The sequence below is a fragment of the Thamnophis elegans genome, chromosome 3, assembly GCF_009769535.1.
Source record: "Thamnophis elegans isolate rThaEle1 chromosome 3, rThaEle1.pri, whole genome shotgun sequence".
Taxonomy (NCBI): Eukaryota; Metazoa; Chordata; class Lepidosauria; order Squamata; family Colubridae; genus Thamnophis; species Thamnophis elegans.
In genome coordinates this window covers 44,133,628-44,151,910 of record NC_045543.1, presented here as the reverse complement: position 1 = coordinate 44,151,910, position 18,283 = coordinate 44,133,628, and the positions used below count along the sequence as shown (strand labels likewise).

Below are 18,283 nucleotides of genomic sequence, written 5' to 3'. Positions count from 1 at the left end.
TTTTTCCAAGAAGCAAATCATGTTTCGCTTTTAGATGGAATATCACTATTCTAACTTGTTTGAAACTAGTTCATATAAGTTGTCTTATTTTACTCATGTTTTTTTATATCTGAAATTCTGAGTGGAATAAAAATATATAAACCTATGAAATAGTCCTTTAAAACAGTGGTCCCCAACCTTTTTATCGCCGCGGACCAGTCAGCCTTTGATAATTTTACCGTGGCCCGCTGAGCGCGCGCAGGGGTGGGGGGGCATCTCTTCCCTGGAGCCTTTGCGCACGGCCCAGGAGCTACCATTATAACTTTCAGGCAGGCCTTCCATAAAAATAACATAGAGGTTAGTCTTTCTTCATCTTTTTTATGTCTATTAAATTTTAATAATTAAAACACTATCAGGATCTAAAGCAGGGGTGTCAAACTCGATATCATTGAGGACCATATCAGGATTGTGTTTGACCCTGTGGGGCTGGGTTGGGCGTGGTCAATTTGACATCACTCGTGTTGTGGCCCGAGTGCTCTGGTTCTCCAGGAAGAGGACGGACACCCCGAACGCCATCACCGCCAAGAGCTGCAATTTAGGCGGCAACATAATCCGGAGCAGCCCCATCGGCGGCTGCAGCAGCAGCAGCAGCAGCCGCCGTCACCGCCACCTCCCTGGTCCCACACGTCCGCCCGGAGATCACGACATGACGCGGGGCACTGACAGGGGAGGCCGGGTTGGTGGTGGTGGTGGTTCGGGGAACAGCCTCTGCGGGAGACAAAAACGGCGGCCGCAGACGAGCCAGGGGAAAGCCCGGCGCCGGCGAGAGCTCGCGGGGAAGAGGGGGGGAGGAAACAACCACCTGGGCTTCTCACATTCCTCGCAGCAAAACCTCGCGACGGCACACCCCCACCAACCGCCTCTGAGAGAGGCTCAGTCCGGTGGCCCCACTCCGCACACCGTCCCAGGCACGCGCCCGGCCACCCCAGCCACCAATTTGCGTGCGCTGCTCAGCAACTGAACGCCCGGCCTTAATTCACGCCCCTTTAGCTTACCTCCCCTACCTCGCCGACCAGCCAGAATACTGATTGGACGACGTTGTCCCGTAGGCCTAGCGACTTTCCCTTAGGCCCCCGGCCGCTGCGCGGCCCGGTGCCAGGTACTCCACGGCCCGGCACTGGTCCGCGGACCGGGGGTTGGGGACCACTGCTTTAAAATATATGTAAAACATGTCCTTTAATGAAATATATACACACAGCTGTAAAATAAACAATAAGCCCAAAATAGAGAAAAACAAAAGAACCCCCAGAAAGATACCATCCCTACACTTATGCAGGCAGGAAACATTAGAACTGTTCAAAGCTTTAAAAATAAACAATTTGCCAAATGCATTAGCCCAAGCAAAATATTAAAGCAGATAAAATATATCGTGCAGTGTAGTGAATAATTATTTTTCTGAATAGCTAAACAATGTTTTTTTCCCTTTGTTATAGTGGACTTGTGCCGCTACACAATGCATGTTCCTATGGACATTATGAAGTTACAGAATTGCTCTTGAAGGTGGATAAGTTAATAATTATGTAATTATGTAAAGACTGTCATTAATGCAAAGGGTTTTATTCTGTTTACAAATTATAGGTTGTATTGCATGTGAGATAATTTGCATGCTTTTGTGATGTTGATAAAGAAAATATTTTAGAGACCTCCCTGTTCCGTTTTTAAAAAGGCCACTTCTTATTTGAAATAATTCATCACTATATAGAACACTTAAAGCTGTCCCCAATTTTGCTAAATTATTTTTTTTAAAGTATCTCTTTATACTCCGGTTTAATTTTACTAAGTCAAAAATGATTACATTCCTATTCTATTTTTCTCATCTAGATTGTAGAACAGATGTATTTATTTAGAAAATTTACAGGGCTGCCTAGCATAAGTGAAAAACTATTAAAAACAAGAATGAAATTAAATGGAATATAAAGAGCCAAGGTATTTTGCAAGTAACTCACAGCCCCCGAAATACACATAGTGGATTTCTTTAGCAGACATAACCCGTGAAAGAAAAGCCAGGCTTTGATGGCCTTTTGCAACCCAGCAAGTCAGGACCATCCAATTTTGGTGGAGGAGTGGAGAGGAGGTCAAGGGGGCTGTTTCATTGGGCAGGCACCATGACAGCAAAGGCATGCCTCCTAAATCCCACAAGATGGCAGTGTTTCATAGAACAGGCACTTGCCCCAAGCCAGTCATCAGGTTTGTATTATTTCAAGTTGAGAAATCAACAAAGGACTCTCAAGTGCTATTATATCAAGATTTATTGTAATTGGTCTGTTATACCAATCAATATTTGTAAACAAATCTCATGTGTAATCTCGCTCTTTCAATGTCAAGCATAATACATTTGTTCAGATAATGAAATGAAATGATTAAATTACTTCATATATGTTAGCTAGAAATTCTAATGTGATTTCCATCACATAAGACAGATAATCTAACCTAGTGTATTTAAAACTAAAATAAATAAATAATTATAATGTTGATGCAAGATAAAATGTCCATTGTCTTTTCCTCCTGATACATTTATTCCTTAGCATGGAGCCTGTGTTAATGCAATGGATCTCTGGCAATTTACTCCATTACATGAAGCCGCTTCCAAGAATCGCGTGGAAGTTTGTTCTCTGTTACTGAGCCATGGTGCAGATCCAACATTGGTCAACTGTCATGGCAAGAGTGCTGTTGATATGGCACCGACACCTGAGCTCAAAGAGAGGCTCACCTGTAAGTATTACTATGTGCAAGGTGTTATCATTCTCAGCAAGACTACAGAATTCATTCTTTTCTACTATATTAAAAATGATATTCTGTTTTTTTAAAGGAAGACTGATCTGGTATCTCACCATCAGTTGATGAATTTTTGGTAACATCTGAGAAATTTAAAAGATTTATGCTTATGTATTTTATTTTATTTCATCTTATTTATTAATCCAAATTTAGTTATGTGGCCACCCATCTCCAGTACTGGGACTTCAGGAAGCTACCACAAATGTAAAAAATACAATGTAAGAAAAATATATATTAGGACCAACTAAAGCATAGAGGGCTACCAAAGATACCACATACCAGCAGTATTGGCTCAATTGCTTTCTCAACTCCTGTGCCCAAGAAAACAGCCTGGTCTTCAAGACTTTCCTAAAAGTGAGCATAGTCAAGAACAACCTGACCTTATCCTCTAGAGATGTAAGGTTTTAAATTTATAGCATAATTCCCCATCGCCATCACTTCCTCATTATTGGGAGCAATACAACTTACGAAATAAATGCCTAGGAAATTTTAAGATGCTTTTGGTCCAACTGACCATTGCTCAGTCATTGCTAAGCCTATCAGTATGAGCAGTTAGCACTGTTCTGCCTAATGTTTTCAGAAGTGCTATTTTCTCAGATACTGGACCTAATATTTATAGATACTATAACTAGTAATCATTGAAAACATTAATTTTCCATGAATTTGTCCTTCAATGCTTTTCCAGCTGACTCATTTAGGTATCGTTACATATCTGTGTGACAATTTCCATAATTTCCTAAAGCACCCAGTCAGGTGATATTTCTTTTGTCAGTATTGTGTCACCCGCTCTTGGTGATCCATTTCTATTGTTGTTTTTCACCATTCAGTACATAATTGTGTATATTGATGTTATAGCCTTCATATCTTGTTTACAATTTCCATCTTTTCTGACCTAAAAACTCCCAAATGAAAAATTTGCTGATAGGATAGTTCCACCATCTCTTTCCACCAGCCTGGAAATAGCAAAAGACCAGCCCATTATGCCTCTGGCAGTCAAAATGGGGCACGGGGTGGCGTGTGGGCTCCCCATGCCCCATTTTGGCCAGCAGGATGCTGCAGGAGGCGTCTGTCCCATCTCCCCCCCCCCCCCGCCAGCTCACAGAGGAGAATTACAGTGCTGATCTGGCCCTTGAAGAAATCCAGTTTGATACTCCTGTACTACATTCTCTCCTCATTTGGCAACCATATTCCAATGACTTGGGCATTTAAGCAAAATGATCACTAAGTGATTGAGAGAGAGAAACTCTGAAAATCACTATTTTCTGCTGCTATTTCATTCAGATAAAGTTCTCTTGTATAATATCCATTATTCCCCTTTTTCCTTTCCCCTTGATTTTTAATATCATATATTACTGTAGTTTTACTATTGTACTTATTACTTTATTTTTATATTTGCAAATGGTTGCTAATCAAAGTAGCCACCAAATGAGGAATGGCTGTATTTAACACTGTGAAAGCTGTTTTTGAAATGTATCAACTTGAATTTTATATATATATATAATATTTTAAACGTGACAATGGAATAGAAAGACATATTTGTAGTTTTTATTTTCATTCTTTTCCTAATGAATCCCCAATGTGGGATTTGCCTTTTTCATAGTTTAGCATACTGAATTTTAGTTGTTTACTGTTCACTACAGTCTCAAAATTCTTTTCTAGATTAGAGATTCTATCTAACCTCAGTCAGGTTATATGTGAAGATATTATATTTTTTCTTTCTTTTTGGCATTTGCATACCTTGAGCCACATTTGCAATTTTAATATCTCCCTTTCTGTTTTAAAATTCTTTGCCATTCATTTTTGTTTTGACTACCTTATTTACTTGGTGTTGTCAAAAGAATTGAAATCTCCTTCAGAGACTACCAGACAAACTGTATCTGCAGTGTTATTTTGCACTGAAAACTATTTTGATTAAAAACTGCCGTTACCTCTTAAATCATGGGTGTTTTTCTGTCTTTCACAAGCATTATTTGAGAGAATATATTGGGACAGTCCACTAGAGAATTTTTCCCTTCTACATTATTTTTCTGCGCTACTGTTATAAATCTGGTTTTACAACAAATATTTATCAGCCACAACTATGGTTTTTCCCTTCTGCAGATGAATTCAAAGGACATTCCTTATTACAAGCAGCAAGGGAAGCTGATTTAGCCAAAGTCAAGAAAACACTTGCCTTGGAGGTCATTAATTTTAAGCAGCCACAATCTCATGAGACAGCACTGGTGAGATCATGGAGTCACTCTTCCTGCTTTAGCTGTGTATACATTTAAGATTTTCTGATACAATCATATCAATAGTTATACATAGAGTTTCACCTATTGAACTTAATGCTTGACCTGCCATTGATTTAATGCCATATTAAGAAAATAATCTGAAGGAAACATCTCTTCCTTTGACCCAAAACATTTTTTTTCTGTTTTCTCTGAAATATATTATGCAGTCCCTTCAATATTTTATGTCTTCTGTGAAAGTAATCTATTAAAATGTAATCACACTATAATTAAAATATTGGAATAATGTTGAGGAAATCCAAGTTTAAGGCTACTTTTGACTATGGAAATTCAATGGGCAGTTTGAGACCACTCATCCTCCCTGCACAAACTACTGCTATGAGATTTTGTTATAAGATAAAATTAAGGGAGACATCCTTGTCACAGGGACCTATAGTCATTTGAACAAAAAGTGGGATAAAAACATAATGTTGTTATGATTAGTGGAAGTAATGGTAGAGAAGGTTATCTCTCTATAATAGTTCTTTGATTCAGTACATGAAAAAAGGAAGGAGCTGAAATGAATATTTTATCTCACATTCTCTCTGAGTCGCAAATACGGTAAATTCCGATTGAAAACTTGCTCCCTCATATACAAAACCTAACAGATTAGCTCCTCTCCAGAAAAAAATATAAATAAAACAAGTCTAGGTAGTAAGTATTAGACCTATTCTAATTTGTTCATAATGCCTTTGAGGACTGCTAGAAACTTGCTGACTAAGTGTATGTGGGATTTTGGTGTTTATTCTCTTGTGCTTATTCAATTTTTGGGTTTTACTGCTGATATCAATGGAAAGATCATAGATCTACTATTTGTGACATGCAAGTCAGGCTGAAATCAACCAAGGATATTTAATGAATTGACTGAGAAAGATTTGTTCACATGGCTCATGTGGTACTAATTTTTGAGGAAAGGTAGTAGACAGCTTAGAATAAGGGAAATCATGTAAATTATGCTTTACTAGTGCCATACTCTTAAGTTACATGAACATAACTTCATTTTGTTTATGTATTTATTTACTTATTAAGTTTCCATGCTGCCCATCTCACTAATACAGCAACTCTGGGTGACTTACATTTTATTATATTATATATTACATTGTATTACAATCTTCTCATACAATGCTGTCTCTTTTGCAGCACTGTGCTGTGTCTTCTCTTCACCCTAAACGGAAACAAGTAACTGAATTACTGCTTCGGAAAGGAGCCAATGTCAATGAAAAAAACAAGGAGTATGTTTATTCTTTGAAATTACAATATTTGCATTTAGATGGAACAGGCAAGCTTTGAGAGCTGTTAATCTTATCTCTTTTCCAATCTAGTTTCATGACTCCTTTGCATGTGGCTGCTGAACGAGCACACAATGATGTTATGGAAGTTCTTCATAAGCATGGAGCAAAGGTAAATATTGTTCTGTATTCTAAGTAATGCAGTGGATGGAAAGAGCGGTCTTATGTGTAATCTCTCTTCTGATAAGCAGCTATGTATGATTCCTGCTTATTCTAATAGTAACATGGATACCTCTGGTCCTGGTGACCAGATTGGATCGAGTAACATGGATAGCTGTTTCAGGAGTGGTTGCTCTGCATTTTGCCTTGTTCCTTACAGAATACGAATATATAGTCTTTGAAAATATTATATTGTATATATTTCCTGGTCAGATTTATTTGTTGTATGTGTTTCTGAAATCTTCTGCTATGAACTAGAGATGTGGGTTTTAGGGAGATGAAAAGGTCTTTAATTTTATTCCATCTCTACTTGATACAGAATTAATAGAAGTCTGTTTTGACGTAAAAGAATTAGGATAAAACATTTCTTTTATTTTTCTGCTAAATTCATTCATAATGCATTAATATGATTATTTTCCTGATGTTGTCTTAGCAGTGTTTGATACAATAATATAGAAAGAACAATAGTACATCTTCATCATAGATTCTAACCTGCTCCCATTCCTGACATTTCTTTCCTGACATGCCTTTCTGTTTTAATCAAGCAGTATGCTAAGTAAATATTAATGAAATCTCTGGGTTCATGTGATAGTAAGACTTTTTAAAAAATGAAATGTGTGGCTATAATTCTCATTGTGAAGGTTGTTACCCCTTTCCTTTTAATACATTTTAAGTGAAATTCAATAAATTAATCAGTAGGATTCTCAAAGTCAAATATATGCCTAAGATCTGGTATATAACTCCTGCCATTATTCATAACTTGGAAAATATGCAGAAGCTAGTGCACTTATATGCCTATGCATAGTGAAGCACCTTTAAATCTTAAGACTTGCCCAGCCCTATTAGTCAATAAATGCTTATTTATTCTGTTAGATACTTGGGACAACATATTAGAAAAGAATATTTTTATTCAGTTAATGAGTGGATTTTTAGATAAATAGTTCAATTTATCATATTTATAGATGTATCCTTCAGAGGAATTAAATATTATTCCATTCATTAATTTTGAACCAAGTATAGGCTTGCTAACAATTCTTTCTAATTGAATTTAATTTGAGGGTTTAAATTGTTGTTAGATATATGGATGCTATAATTGCATTTATAGTAATCTTGAGAAAAAACATTTCACAGCATCACCTATTTTACGTGCTCTTAAATTTCTTCAATCTTTTCTAGAAAGCTGACTTACTCACAAGCCATATTTCCATTATGTTCAGATTATTATTTGAGATTATATATAAAGCTTGAGTGAGATGCACCAGGATTTAGTGATGATATCTAACCAACAAGATATTAGGTAACTGAAAGGTCTTGTGATAATTCCTAGTTCTATATTAAAAGTAATGTGCTTAGCTAAGATTACAATTCTTAGATACAGTTTACTATGCATGAGATTATGATAAAGTAAAACTGTTACCTTGGATTGTAAATGAAGGAAGAGAATGCACAATTCAACAGTGTCCAGAATGTTTGCAATTTGCATATAAAATAAGTGAATTTTGTCTATCCAATATAGCTTATTAGAGTTTTAACTTCAACAATGTTTTAACTGTTTGTAAGACAGGTGCACTACAATTTAGGCATGTATTATACAAGTGCTATTCTCCAGCAATGTAGATATTGTTTTAAGCAGGTTTTATAGGACCATAAAATACTTTGATATAGACATTTGCAAGTGTACTGGATTTCTAAGCATCTGTTCCCTTTTTCTATTTTTCTGTGGGGAAGCATTTTGGGAAAGATTCTTTCCACTTATTTAAATGGCAAAATGGTTCTGTAATTGTTCATTCAGGTTGTTAATTATAATGCGTTTCCCAAGTGAGCTTCTTGCTGATTGAATACTGTGTCTAGCCACTGAATATTTAACTGATGATAGTGAATTTGTATTTATAGTCTCATTAATATAAAAGATCACAAAATTGATTCACTTTGTGCTAAGTGAAATAGTGAACAAATTCAAATGGTCATAACATCTAGTAATTAAAATACAACAATATTTTTAAAATTGGAAGGATATCATATGTTTTAAAAAGCCAGGCAAATTAGAACTTTGCTTAATGCCAAAATGACAGTGCGGTCCAGTCATATGATGACTCAAGCTATGACCATAATTCTGAACTCTATTATGGTCATAAGTCAAGGACTACCTGTAAAGGAAATAGTCCACATGCAGACAATCTTTTTGCATCCAGACACTGCATTGCCTGCACGCTTGCTTATTACTGGCTATGGGAAGCAGTAAGCAAAGCAAATGGGAAAAGATGGAACTTATTTATGTATAAATATTAGGGTGGAAAGGAGAAATTACTTTACATCTTGAGGCCTAGTGAGGACACACACATTTTTCATCTTAGCAGAGGTTGAGATAACCGAATGCCAATATCATCCCCAGGAATCCCTAAACATGGAACAGTGCTTTTACATATTGGGAAGTCTGGTTTCATTCTTTTTACACTGATAGGAACTTGAAATTGTGATGTAAGATTTGTAGTATTTTGCCATTTTTGTTTGCTTAGCTTTAATAAGGTCACGTTAAATTTCTGTTGGGAGGCTGCAATATATAGGGAGAGTTGTGCATTGCTCTTTTTACCTTCCTCCTTAGATAACTGTCAATCATTTTTTAATGTCTTCAGTATCCAAAAGAAACTTCCAGCACAACTTCTTGTCATTTATCTGAGGAGAAAATACTTGAGAATTTCTCTTTATATCCTCATCTATAGAAAACAAATAATTTGGAAACTGTTGTTTCCACTGCTAAAATGATACAGATGTTAACAGAACAGATTGCTATTCTGCATACTGACTGTTGCATTGCTGCTGAATAACATACAGATTGGCCAAGAATTTTGGGACCTAAATGTTAAACACATCTTATAGGCACCAGATTGGAGAAGACTGCTTTAAATTGTGTATGTTATCATAAGAAAACCAATGGGGCATTACAGACATTTTCATTTTAGACAAATGAATGTGACCATGTTATCCCTCAATCTGTTTTGCTTCTGTTAGTTGGAATTTTAATTTAATATCATCATAAGTGCTGAACTAATTTTGAAATAGGCAAAATGCAGAATTAATGTATATATGAACAGAAGTGTCTTTTTAAAAAGTTAATTCAAGTTTATGTAGACAAATAGCTTTAATTGGGATATATTCAGCAAGAGGCACAAAATAGTTTTGCACTATCATAAAATATTTTTATTTCCCACTGTCCATTTCATAGCAGTTGGACAGTGTTCAACTATTACCAGTAGTATTGTAATTGAGAACTCATATTTTGAACATTTAAATATATAGCAAAAATATTCTTTATTGCTAACAAGAAAAAGCAGAAATTGTTTTTGCTTTCTTTATTTGAGTATAGGATGATAGAAAACAATTGTTTGTTTCTTGTTTTCTTCTCTTTTTTTTTCTTCCGCTAAATGGAAATTTAGAAAAAACAAAATCAGAACAATAAACAACAATGGAGAGAATGATAGCGCCTATTGCCTTTAGCAAGAAAATTACTGCCCAACTTCCTATTTTAAAGGCACATAGCTCTAATTTAAATATGCTTGGCTTCCAGTTGAAAACAAGCTATCTGCCTTAATAATACAGTATCTCCTTTTTAGACATAAAGTTAATGATTTGTGTTACATTCCTGACAGGCAGATAATTTCCCATTAAAAAAAAACAGAACATATCATGATTTTTTTAAAAAAAAAACAACTCTTGATTTTTGCTATGTACCAAAGACCAAAAAAACTTTAATGGAATACACTTAGAGTAAGGTCCCTTTAATATATGGAGGCCTAATGCAGTGCTTGGAACATTTCAGTTTTCATTAGAAATATCTGATTTTTTATTTATGAAAAATGAATTCAGTGGTAGGAAAATATAATATTTGTATTGTAAGAAAACTAATTTGAAATACGAAGATCCCCCCCCCCCCGGGTTATTTTATGACATCCTCTAATATATAACTGGAGTACTCTGTGTTTAAGTTATATATTTTATGATGGTCATAGTTTTATGCTATATTTTTATATCTTATAGCTTGCCTATATTTTGACTGTCATTTTCCTATTATATTAACATCTTTTTGTTTAGAAAAAAAGCAAAGAGATAAAAAGCAATATACTTAAGAAGTTTTAATTAGAAATCTGGTTTTCTGTTTTCTAATTCTGTTAAGTTAAATGGAGTGATGGAAAATAAGTATCAACAGTTTGTGTTTGTAAGTCTTGTGTTCTGTACACATCCCTGATATATTTCATGAGTACCTGATTTTGAGCAATCAAAAAGGCTAACAAGCAAAAAAATGAATGCCTTTCAGCTCTGACACTGGACGAAACCATTGAGAATACCTTGATCTATGAGAAGACTGTCAATCAATATCAAATGAAGTAAAAAACAGCTGCTCTCAATGCACTGCTTTGTTACATTGTTATTCTATAGTATATCTGAATGCTACCATACTTTTTTAAAAAAAAATATTAAATTTGTATGTTGCCCATCTAACCACAAGGTAACCCTGGGCAGCTTCCAATATTAAAAAGAATAAAACAATATAAAAACATGTATATAATCAAAATAAAACACTATAACATACAAATTATCAACTATAACTAAAAGATGAGGAAGGAGGATGAATTTGAGTGTGAGGGGACAATCTGTTGCTAACCACCTCCAGCATTCTGCTTCACTATTAGCGCACCAGGCCAAGTGGCAGGAGAGTGGGAGCTGATCTGATTCCAGGTGGAGGGTGGGGATGTTCCAAAGAGCAGGAGCGAATTCAGAGAAGGCTCTTTTCCTGGACCCCAGCAGATGTAATTCCCTGGCTGATTGCGCTTTCTGCATGTATAAGACACATATCTAGCAATCTGAAAAAAATCTGTTCTTGAAGTTTTTTTTCAATAAGGTTAGTCTTTAGAGGGGTGAATTTTTCTTTTGTGAACACATGATATTGTAGTTGCCTTTTTGTTTAACTATAAATAGTTTTTAGTAGCATCATTATTCCATTACTAACAATCCCAATATTTCGCTTTTTGTGCATGAAAGAAACACTATCAAAGTAGTATAGGTAGCAGCAGTACAATCATTTACAAATGGACAATCATTCCAATCTTAAATGAGTTACTGCAGCTTGAGGGCAACTAAATGAGTGTCTTGTATAATAATCTCATTTAAGTTAGTTTCTGTCTATCACACGTAGCTTGTGAAGTGAAATAAAAATAATAAATAAACTTGCAGTAGAAAATGTTATATAAATTCTCCAAATTAACCCATATGTATAAATGTACATATTATTCATTTTTCTCCTTAGATGAATGCATTGGACACACTTGGACAGACTCCTTTGCACAGGGCTGCTTTGGCAGGTCACTTGCAGACATGTCGCCTCCTGTTGAATTACGGTTCCGACCCCTCCATCATCTCCTTACAAGGTTTCACAGCAGCACAAATGGGCAATGAAGCAGTGCAGCAAATACTGAATGGTAGGTATTTTTTTTGCTTGATAACAGAAGAATAGTTTTGCTTTTCAGAAGAGAGTCTGGTTCTAATTTTATTTTTTTGAAATTCATTTTAATTATCCTGCTCTGCATTTCTGCAAAATTATTAGCAATTTAAAAGTGCGAAAAAATAACTTTAAAATAAAAATATGAGTCAATTGGTGGGCCTTAATTTCTATTTTCGTAAATCTGCTTATGTCCCTCAACTTCTATAAAACAACAAAATAACGTTAAAAATCTGGACAAAAAAATGTGCCTGACTGTTTCCTGCTGGTTGTTATTTTCTGCCACATAATTTCTCTTTTTCGTAAAACTGCTAATGTCTCTCATCTTTTAATATTAAATAACAAAATAACAATAAACATCTGGATATAAAATGTGTGTCTGTTTCCTACAGCTTGCCATTTCCAGCTATTGTCCTTTTTAAATGCATGGTTCTGATTATATGATAGAGGAATACAAAAAAATAGACAATCAAATGAACTGTTCTATTGTTAAGATTATTACAGAGAGTGAGCTGAGAATTTTTTCCAGACCAGGAGTCCCCAACCCCTGGGCCGCGGCCCACTACCAGGCTATGGGCTACCTGCAACTGGGTTGTGCAAATGGTGGGCCGTTGCTCACACGAGTTGAGCTGTGCATGTGTGCACACCAGCCATTCACACATGCAGCCAGGTTCCCCTCCACCCCCTCCCCACCCGGGCTGCCAAGCAGCAAAGGTTGGGGACCTCTGTTCTAGACCACATGTTAAGCATGTAGTGATGCATTTAATCATGTTTTTTTATTTGGAATTAGAGATCTTGTTCATTATATTTGGATGGCCTGTTGTGGTTATTATTGCACTGTTTTATCTACCTTAAGGAAAAGGAATTCCTAAGAAAAAGGAAAAAGACTATTTTTATTACATCTTTCAACAAAATGTATATTCACACAACTTTATCAAAAAAGTGCCTGACCATTCAGCTCACTACAGCACAACATAAGCTATGAAAAAGATAAAATTATTAGATATCAAAAAAATCTCAGAAACAACCAACTGACTATTGCAAACACACAGCATCACCGTAGTACAGAAACTAACCAATCAGAGCTCTCCAAAACAAAAGACCTGGTAGCCCAAAAAGTAGAAAAAGGGAGTCATCTACAACATACTATATAGGACTTCTGGGTGGAGGACTAGCAGAACGCATCCATGAACATCAAGTAGCAGTCAGAAGATACAGTGAAAATCCTTAATCTTACAATACATGGTCAGATTCAACCATAGTTTTAACTGGGAAACCGTAAGCATACAAGATCAAATTAAATTTAAAATGCTAGGGAATTCCTGGATGTTTGACGTTCAGACAAATCAGCCATCAAAAGACATATACAGGTAAACCACATTTACAGACCATTCAAAAGGGACAATAAACAGCTAACAAATAATAAACAATAAACAGGAAACAAAAAACTCGGAATGCATCTTCTCCAGCAACCAACAGGAATTAACACCAGACAATCAATCAAGCAGTAAACAATACTCTAATTAAGGAACTACCAAGAGAAAACCACATCTCTGCCAACAATGACAGACCTAACTACTTTATATAAACGGAGCAAAAGCCACACTCACTAGCACTGAAGATGTTACCTAATCAGATAATGAAACATCTGCAAGCAAACAACCTTTCTCAGCACCACAGTTTAACTTTGAGTTACATATGTTCCTTTCTGTTGGAACCAGTAAAAATAATTCAAAGTAAAAGTGATTCAGTTTTATTGGGATGAAACAAGTGAAGGAATTTGATTACTTGTTGTCTCCAGGGGGTTATTGTTTTTACTTTTCGTATATTGGGTTTTTACTTTTTTGGAAGCCACCTAGAGGCACTGAAAGTGGGTGGGCAGCCATATAAATTCTCTAAGTAAAATAAAATACCAGTTTTCTTCTGGGTCCAATTCAAAGTGCTCATTTTAACTTTTACAACCCTTTATGGCATGGGACCGGGCTATCTAAGGGATTGCCTCTCTCTGGTTATATCAGCCTGCCTCATTAGATCTGACAGAGAGGCATGCTGTTAGGTACCATCAACTATGAAACTGCATTTGATGCATCCCAGGAGGTGTGCTTTCTGTGATGTGACACCTGCCTTATGGAACATTCTTCCTCCTGAGATTAGATTAGCTCCATCCCTTTTGACATACCAGAAGATCTTCAACACCTGGTTATGTTACCAACCTGTGGATCCTGAGGAACTACAGACATGCTTAGATGCTGAGCTGGTTATACTTATCCTCTCTTTGTCTAGGATTTATGAATCAGTGCATTTTATAATATTTACTTTTTAAAATTATTTGTATTTGTTTTTTATATGTGGTTTTACCTATTTGTTATACATAGACTACAGTCACCTTGGGTGAAATCAGTGATTATGTAAATTAGATAAATAACATCACAGGAGGAATATTTAGAGTTTTGAAAGTATACTTGTGCTATTTCAAAGAGTTAAAACTGAACAAGTGCTAAAAATTTTGGTGTCCAAGAAAAAAATATATTACAAAGTCATACCGTATATACTCGAGTATAGGCCGACCCGAATATAAGCCGAGGCACCTAATTTTACCACAAAAAAACTGGAAAAGTTATTGACTCGAGTATAAGCCTAGGTTGGGAAATGCAGCAGCTACCGGTAAATTTCAAAAATAAAAATAGATACCAATAATGTTTTTGAATATTTATTTCAAAGAAAAACAGTAAACTAGCGGTGTATTCAATGAAATACTTCACTCACCTCATGATGCTGATGTCCCGCTGTGATGATGATGTCCCATGCAGCCGCGGGAGCGATGTCCCGCCTCCTATGACACACAGCACAGTGATTCCTATCATTGGATCACTGTACCAGAGGAGGTGGGACATCGCTATGTGGCTGCTTGCCATAACAAGGAGGAGGTGGGACATCGTTGCAGAGCGGCAGGAGGGGGAGGAAGGGGAATCGTAAGACAGCCCTGCATTACATTAGAACGTGAGGAGGGGGGATGGTGCGGTGTGCGCTGCGCGGCAAACTGACACAGAGGGAGAGGAAACTCACAGGGGCACCGGGCCATTCACGAGTGTCACCCAGCGGCATGGCCCCGCCCCTTTTTCTCCTCCATTCCGGGCAAATTTTTCACTGACTCGAGTATAAGCCGAGGCAGCTTTTTTCAGCCCAAAAAGTGGGCTGAAAAACTAGGCTTATACTTGAGTATATACAGTAATTGCTGTAAGAACATTGAAAATTGGTAAGGTTGTAATTATGAATATTAATTATAACTGGAGAAATATTAAAATATGAATGAGCTTGTTTTATAAAGAGGCTGTGGGATATTACTATGCATATGTGAAGAATGTGTCTGTCTGACAATTAGAAGAATGTGATTTTTGTTTCACTAAAAAAAGGAAAAAGTGAATGCAAAAGCTACAGGAGATTAGATTATGTTTGTCTGGGAAGTATTTGGTAGAGTGTTGATTACAAGATTGCAAAGAGGTGCTAATGAATAAAAAATTGGGAAGTGCAATGTGTAAACCTCCAATTTACACATTTTCCTACAGGTAGTACAATGAAGTTGTAAATAAATTTAATTCAATTTCCTTCTTTTTTTTCAAATGTGATGCCCTTCATTTCTTAACTTGCTGTTGTCCATCTGAAAAGGAATGACATGGTTGTTGCATAGAGCGAGAGAGAGAGAATTAAATGTTTTAACTATTAATAAGTTAGCACTATTAAGTCCTTTAATGATACTTACTTTGATCTACAATATTGGGTGTGATGCTAAGTCCATGAATTTATGCATGGGATGAGATTTGATCTGTGAAGGTTCATATATGTAGCTCAGTTATAACCACAATGCTAGAAAGAATATGCTGCTGTCCTGAGTGTTACTAATAGTTTCTAACCGGAATATGTCCTATAAAGCCACGCTACTTACTGGTTGTTTTTTTCATCTTTAAATAGAAAATACTCCAGTACATACTTCTGATATAGATTATAGACTGTTGGAAGCATCTAAAGCTGGAGATTTAGAAACTGTAAAGGTATGTTGGATTATAAGAAATTTAAGATAAATATAAGGCCATTTTAAATGAAATGATTTTTTTTACAATGATAGTCTGTAGTGATCATTGGGCATACATGCTTCTGTCCTACAATTTTTAGGTTGTTAGAAATTTTATTTGTTTTTTTTCCATTAACACTAATTAGTATTGCATTCCTGCCTTATACCCTGATTAGTCTTAATTGTGCTTAACTGTTACTTTAAGTTAGGTTTTTTTAAGTAGAAATAATTAAATTAACTACAATGCACCATCACTTTGGGATAAAATGATAAACCATAATTAATGAAAACAGAAAAATCAAGCTTAGAAGAAAGAATAATATTTTGCGCTAAAGCAGTCTTTGACATTAAATATATATGTAGTAGTTAATATTGTGAAAAGTAATACTGGGTTTAAAATTTTTCTAACTGAAAAATATCCTACTCTTGAATAAATGCTATTTAATTGAAGCTGAAATAGAAGCATGAAACATTAATTTTTAGCGAATTAAATTTAGCAGCAGTTCTTTTTAATGTAATAAAATATAGAATTATATTACACATTATTATTTTTAATAAGATCCATAGCTGTATAGAAAGAGTTTTCTGTAGTACCCCATATATTTATAAGATATTCTGCTTCCATATTTGGACATTTTTCTGACAATATTAGCTAGCCTTATTTCACTATTCAGGACAATTCTACACCTCCCTGCTGCTATCAGATACCAATCTTCCTACAATATACAACATTGCCAGATTCTGTGCTGCAGCACTTAAAATATGCCAGAAGATTAAATATGCCAGAAATCAGTTTTATTATAGTTTTGTATTCAATTTGTAATATTATTTGTTTAGATAGCCATGTTTTTTATGTCCATTCATTGTTTTAAACCCTCCTGTTAGCTCATTAATGGAACTACAGATTTTAAATACTTTCCTATAAAACTCCAAATGATTAATTTTTCATAGTAAAAATAAAACATGACATATTGATGGATTTCCACTTCTTTGCACTATTTTGTATCAAATTCAAAAGTGCTATATTAGCTTCACGTTGGATTTTTAAAAAAATTTCTGGAAAATACTGTATGGAATCTTAGTTATTTTATTGTAAGATAACTTGCACCCAGACACTTACCATAATTATTTTTTATATTGTCCAGGGATTTTTCTTATTCTTGCTATAATGTCTTGATGTGTAGAAGACTATTTGAAATGTCTGTGGTGAATTCTATTATGGATGTTTTCCTTTCTCATTTTTACACAGCAACTTTGCAGTCCTCAGAATGTGAATTGTAGAGATCTGGAGGGACGTCATTCAACCCCCTTGCACTTCGCTGCAGGTTATAATCGAGTTTCAGTAGTTGAATACTTGCTTCATCATGGAGCAGATGTACATGCAAAGGATAAAGGGTAATTGAGACCATGCAATTTACTATTTTATGTATGGGTAGAATGCACTCTTTCTCATCTTTGGAAAACCTCCTTGCTCCAGCTTATTTCTTCCCTACAGAGACAAATCAATTACAATTTGGTATACTACTTCCAGCAATATCTGCTCATTAAAACCTTGGTCAGATCCAAGCAGAAGATCAAGTTATCTAATCTGATACAGCCAGTATCTATGCCTAGTTAAGGCAACAGGCTAGAAACCAAGAGATTGTGAATTCTAGTCCCACTTTAGGCATGAAAGTTGGGCTGGTGATTTTGGACCAATCAAACTCTCTCAGCCCAGCTCACTTCATAGGATTGTTGTTGCGGGGAAAATAGGAAGAAGTTAGGTATCTTCATAACTTTGAATTATTTATAAAATTTATAAAGGTGGGATAAAACATAAATAATAAAATTTACCATCTGTGCTGTAGTGCAATTTTCCTTTTATCCTGGACTATCCCTAGATACTTTTTAAATATTTTATAAGACCTAGATATATATATATCTTCCTGGCAAAAATTGATGCTGTTCCCATTAAGGTGACAACTGGCAGATATACTGTCCTTCCTTCCTAGAGCTTTTAGTTGCAGTTTAAGACTTCTTCATCCATTGTATTTTTTTATAGCCAAAAAAGAAAAAAAGTATATTAAAATCACATCTTTTTAATCTTGCTCAATATTAATGTGTGCAGAAACTAGATTGCTGTCCCTCCATCTTATTCATTTATTCTTATTCATTTCAACTTTATCCTTGCAGTAGTATCATTAGATTA

General features: G+C 35.4%; 1 protein-coding gene across 1 annotated transcript in view; it reads left to right on the top strand.

Annotated features, from left to right (window-relative positions):
- Positions 1-18,283, top strand: part of TNKS (tankyrase) — a 95,427-nt gene that overhangs the window by 56,606 nt on the left and 20,538 nt on the right. Inside the window, exons 7-14 of the mRNA XM_032213078.1 lie at positions 1,473-1,539; positions 2,565-2,751; positions 4,915-5,036; positions 6,225-6,316; positions 6,407-6,485; positions 11,835-12,006; positions 15,996-16,075; positions 17,345-17,490. Coding sequence (XP_032068969.1) covers positions 1,473-1,539; positions 2,565-2,751; positions 4,915-5,036; positions 6,225-6,316; positions 6,407-6,485; positions 11,835-12,006; positions 15,996-16,075; positions 17,345-17,490 — 945 coding nt within the window. The remainder of the gene's footprint in view (positions 1-1,472; positions 1,540-2,564; positions 2,752-4,914; positions 5,037-6,224; positions 6,317-6,406; positions 6,486-11,834; positions 12,007-15,995; positions 16,076-17,344; positions 17,491-18,283) is intronic.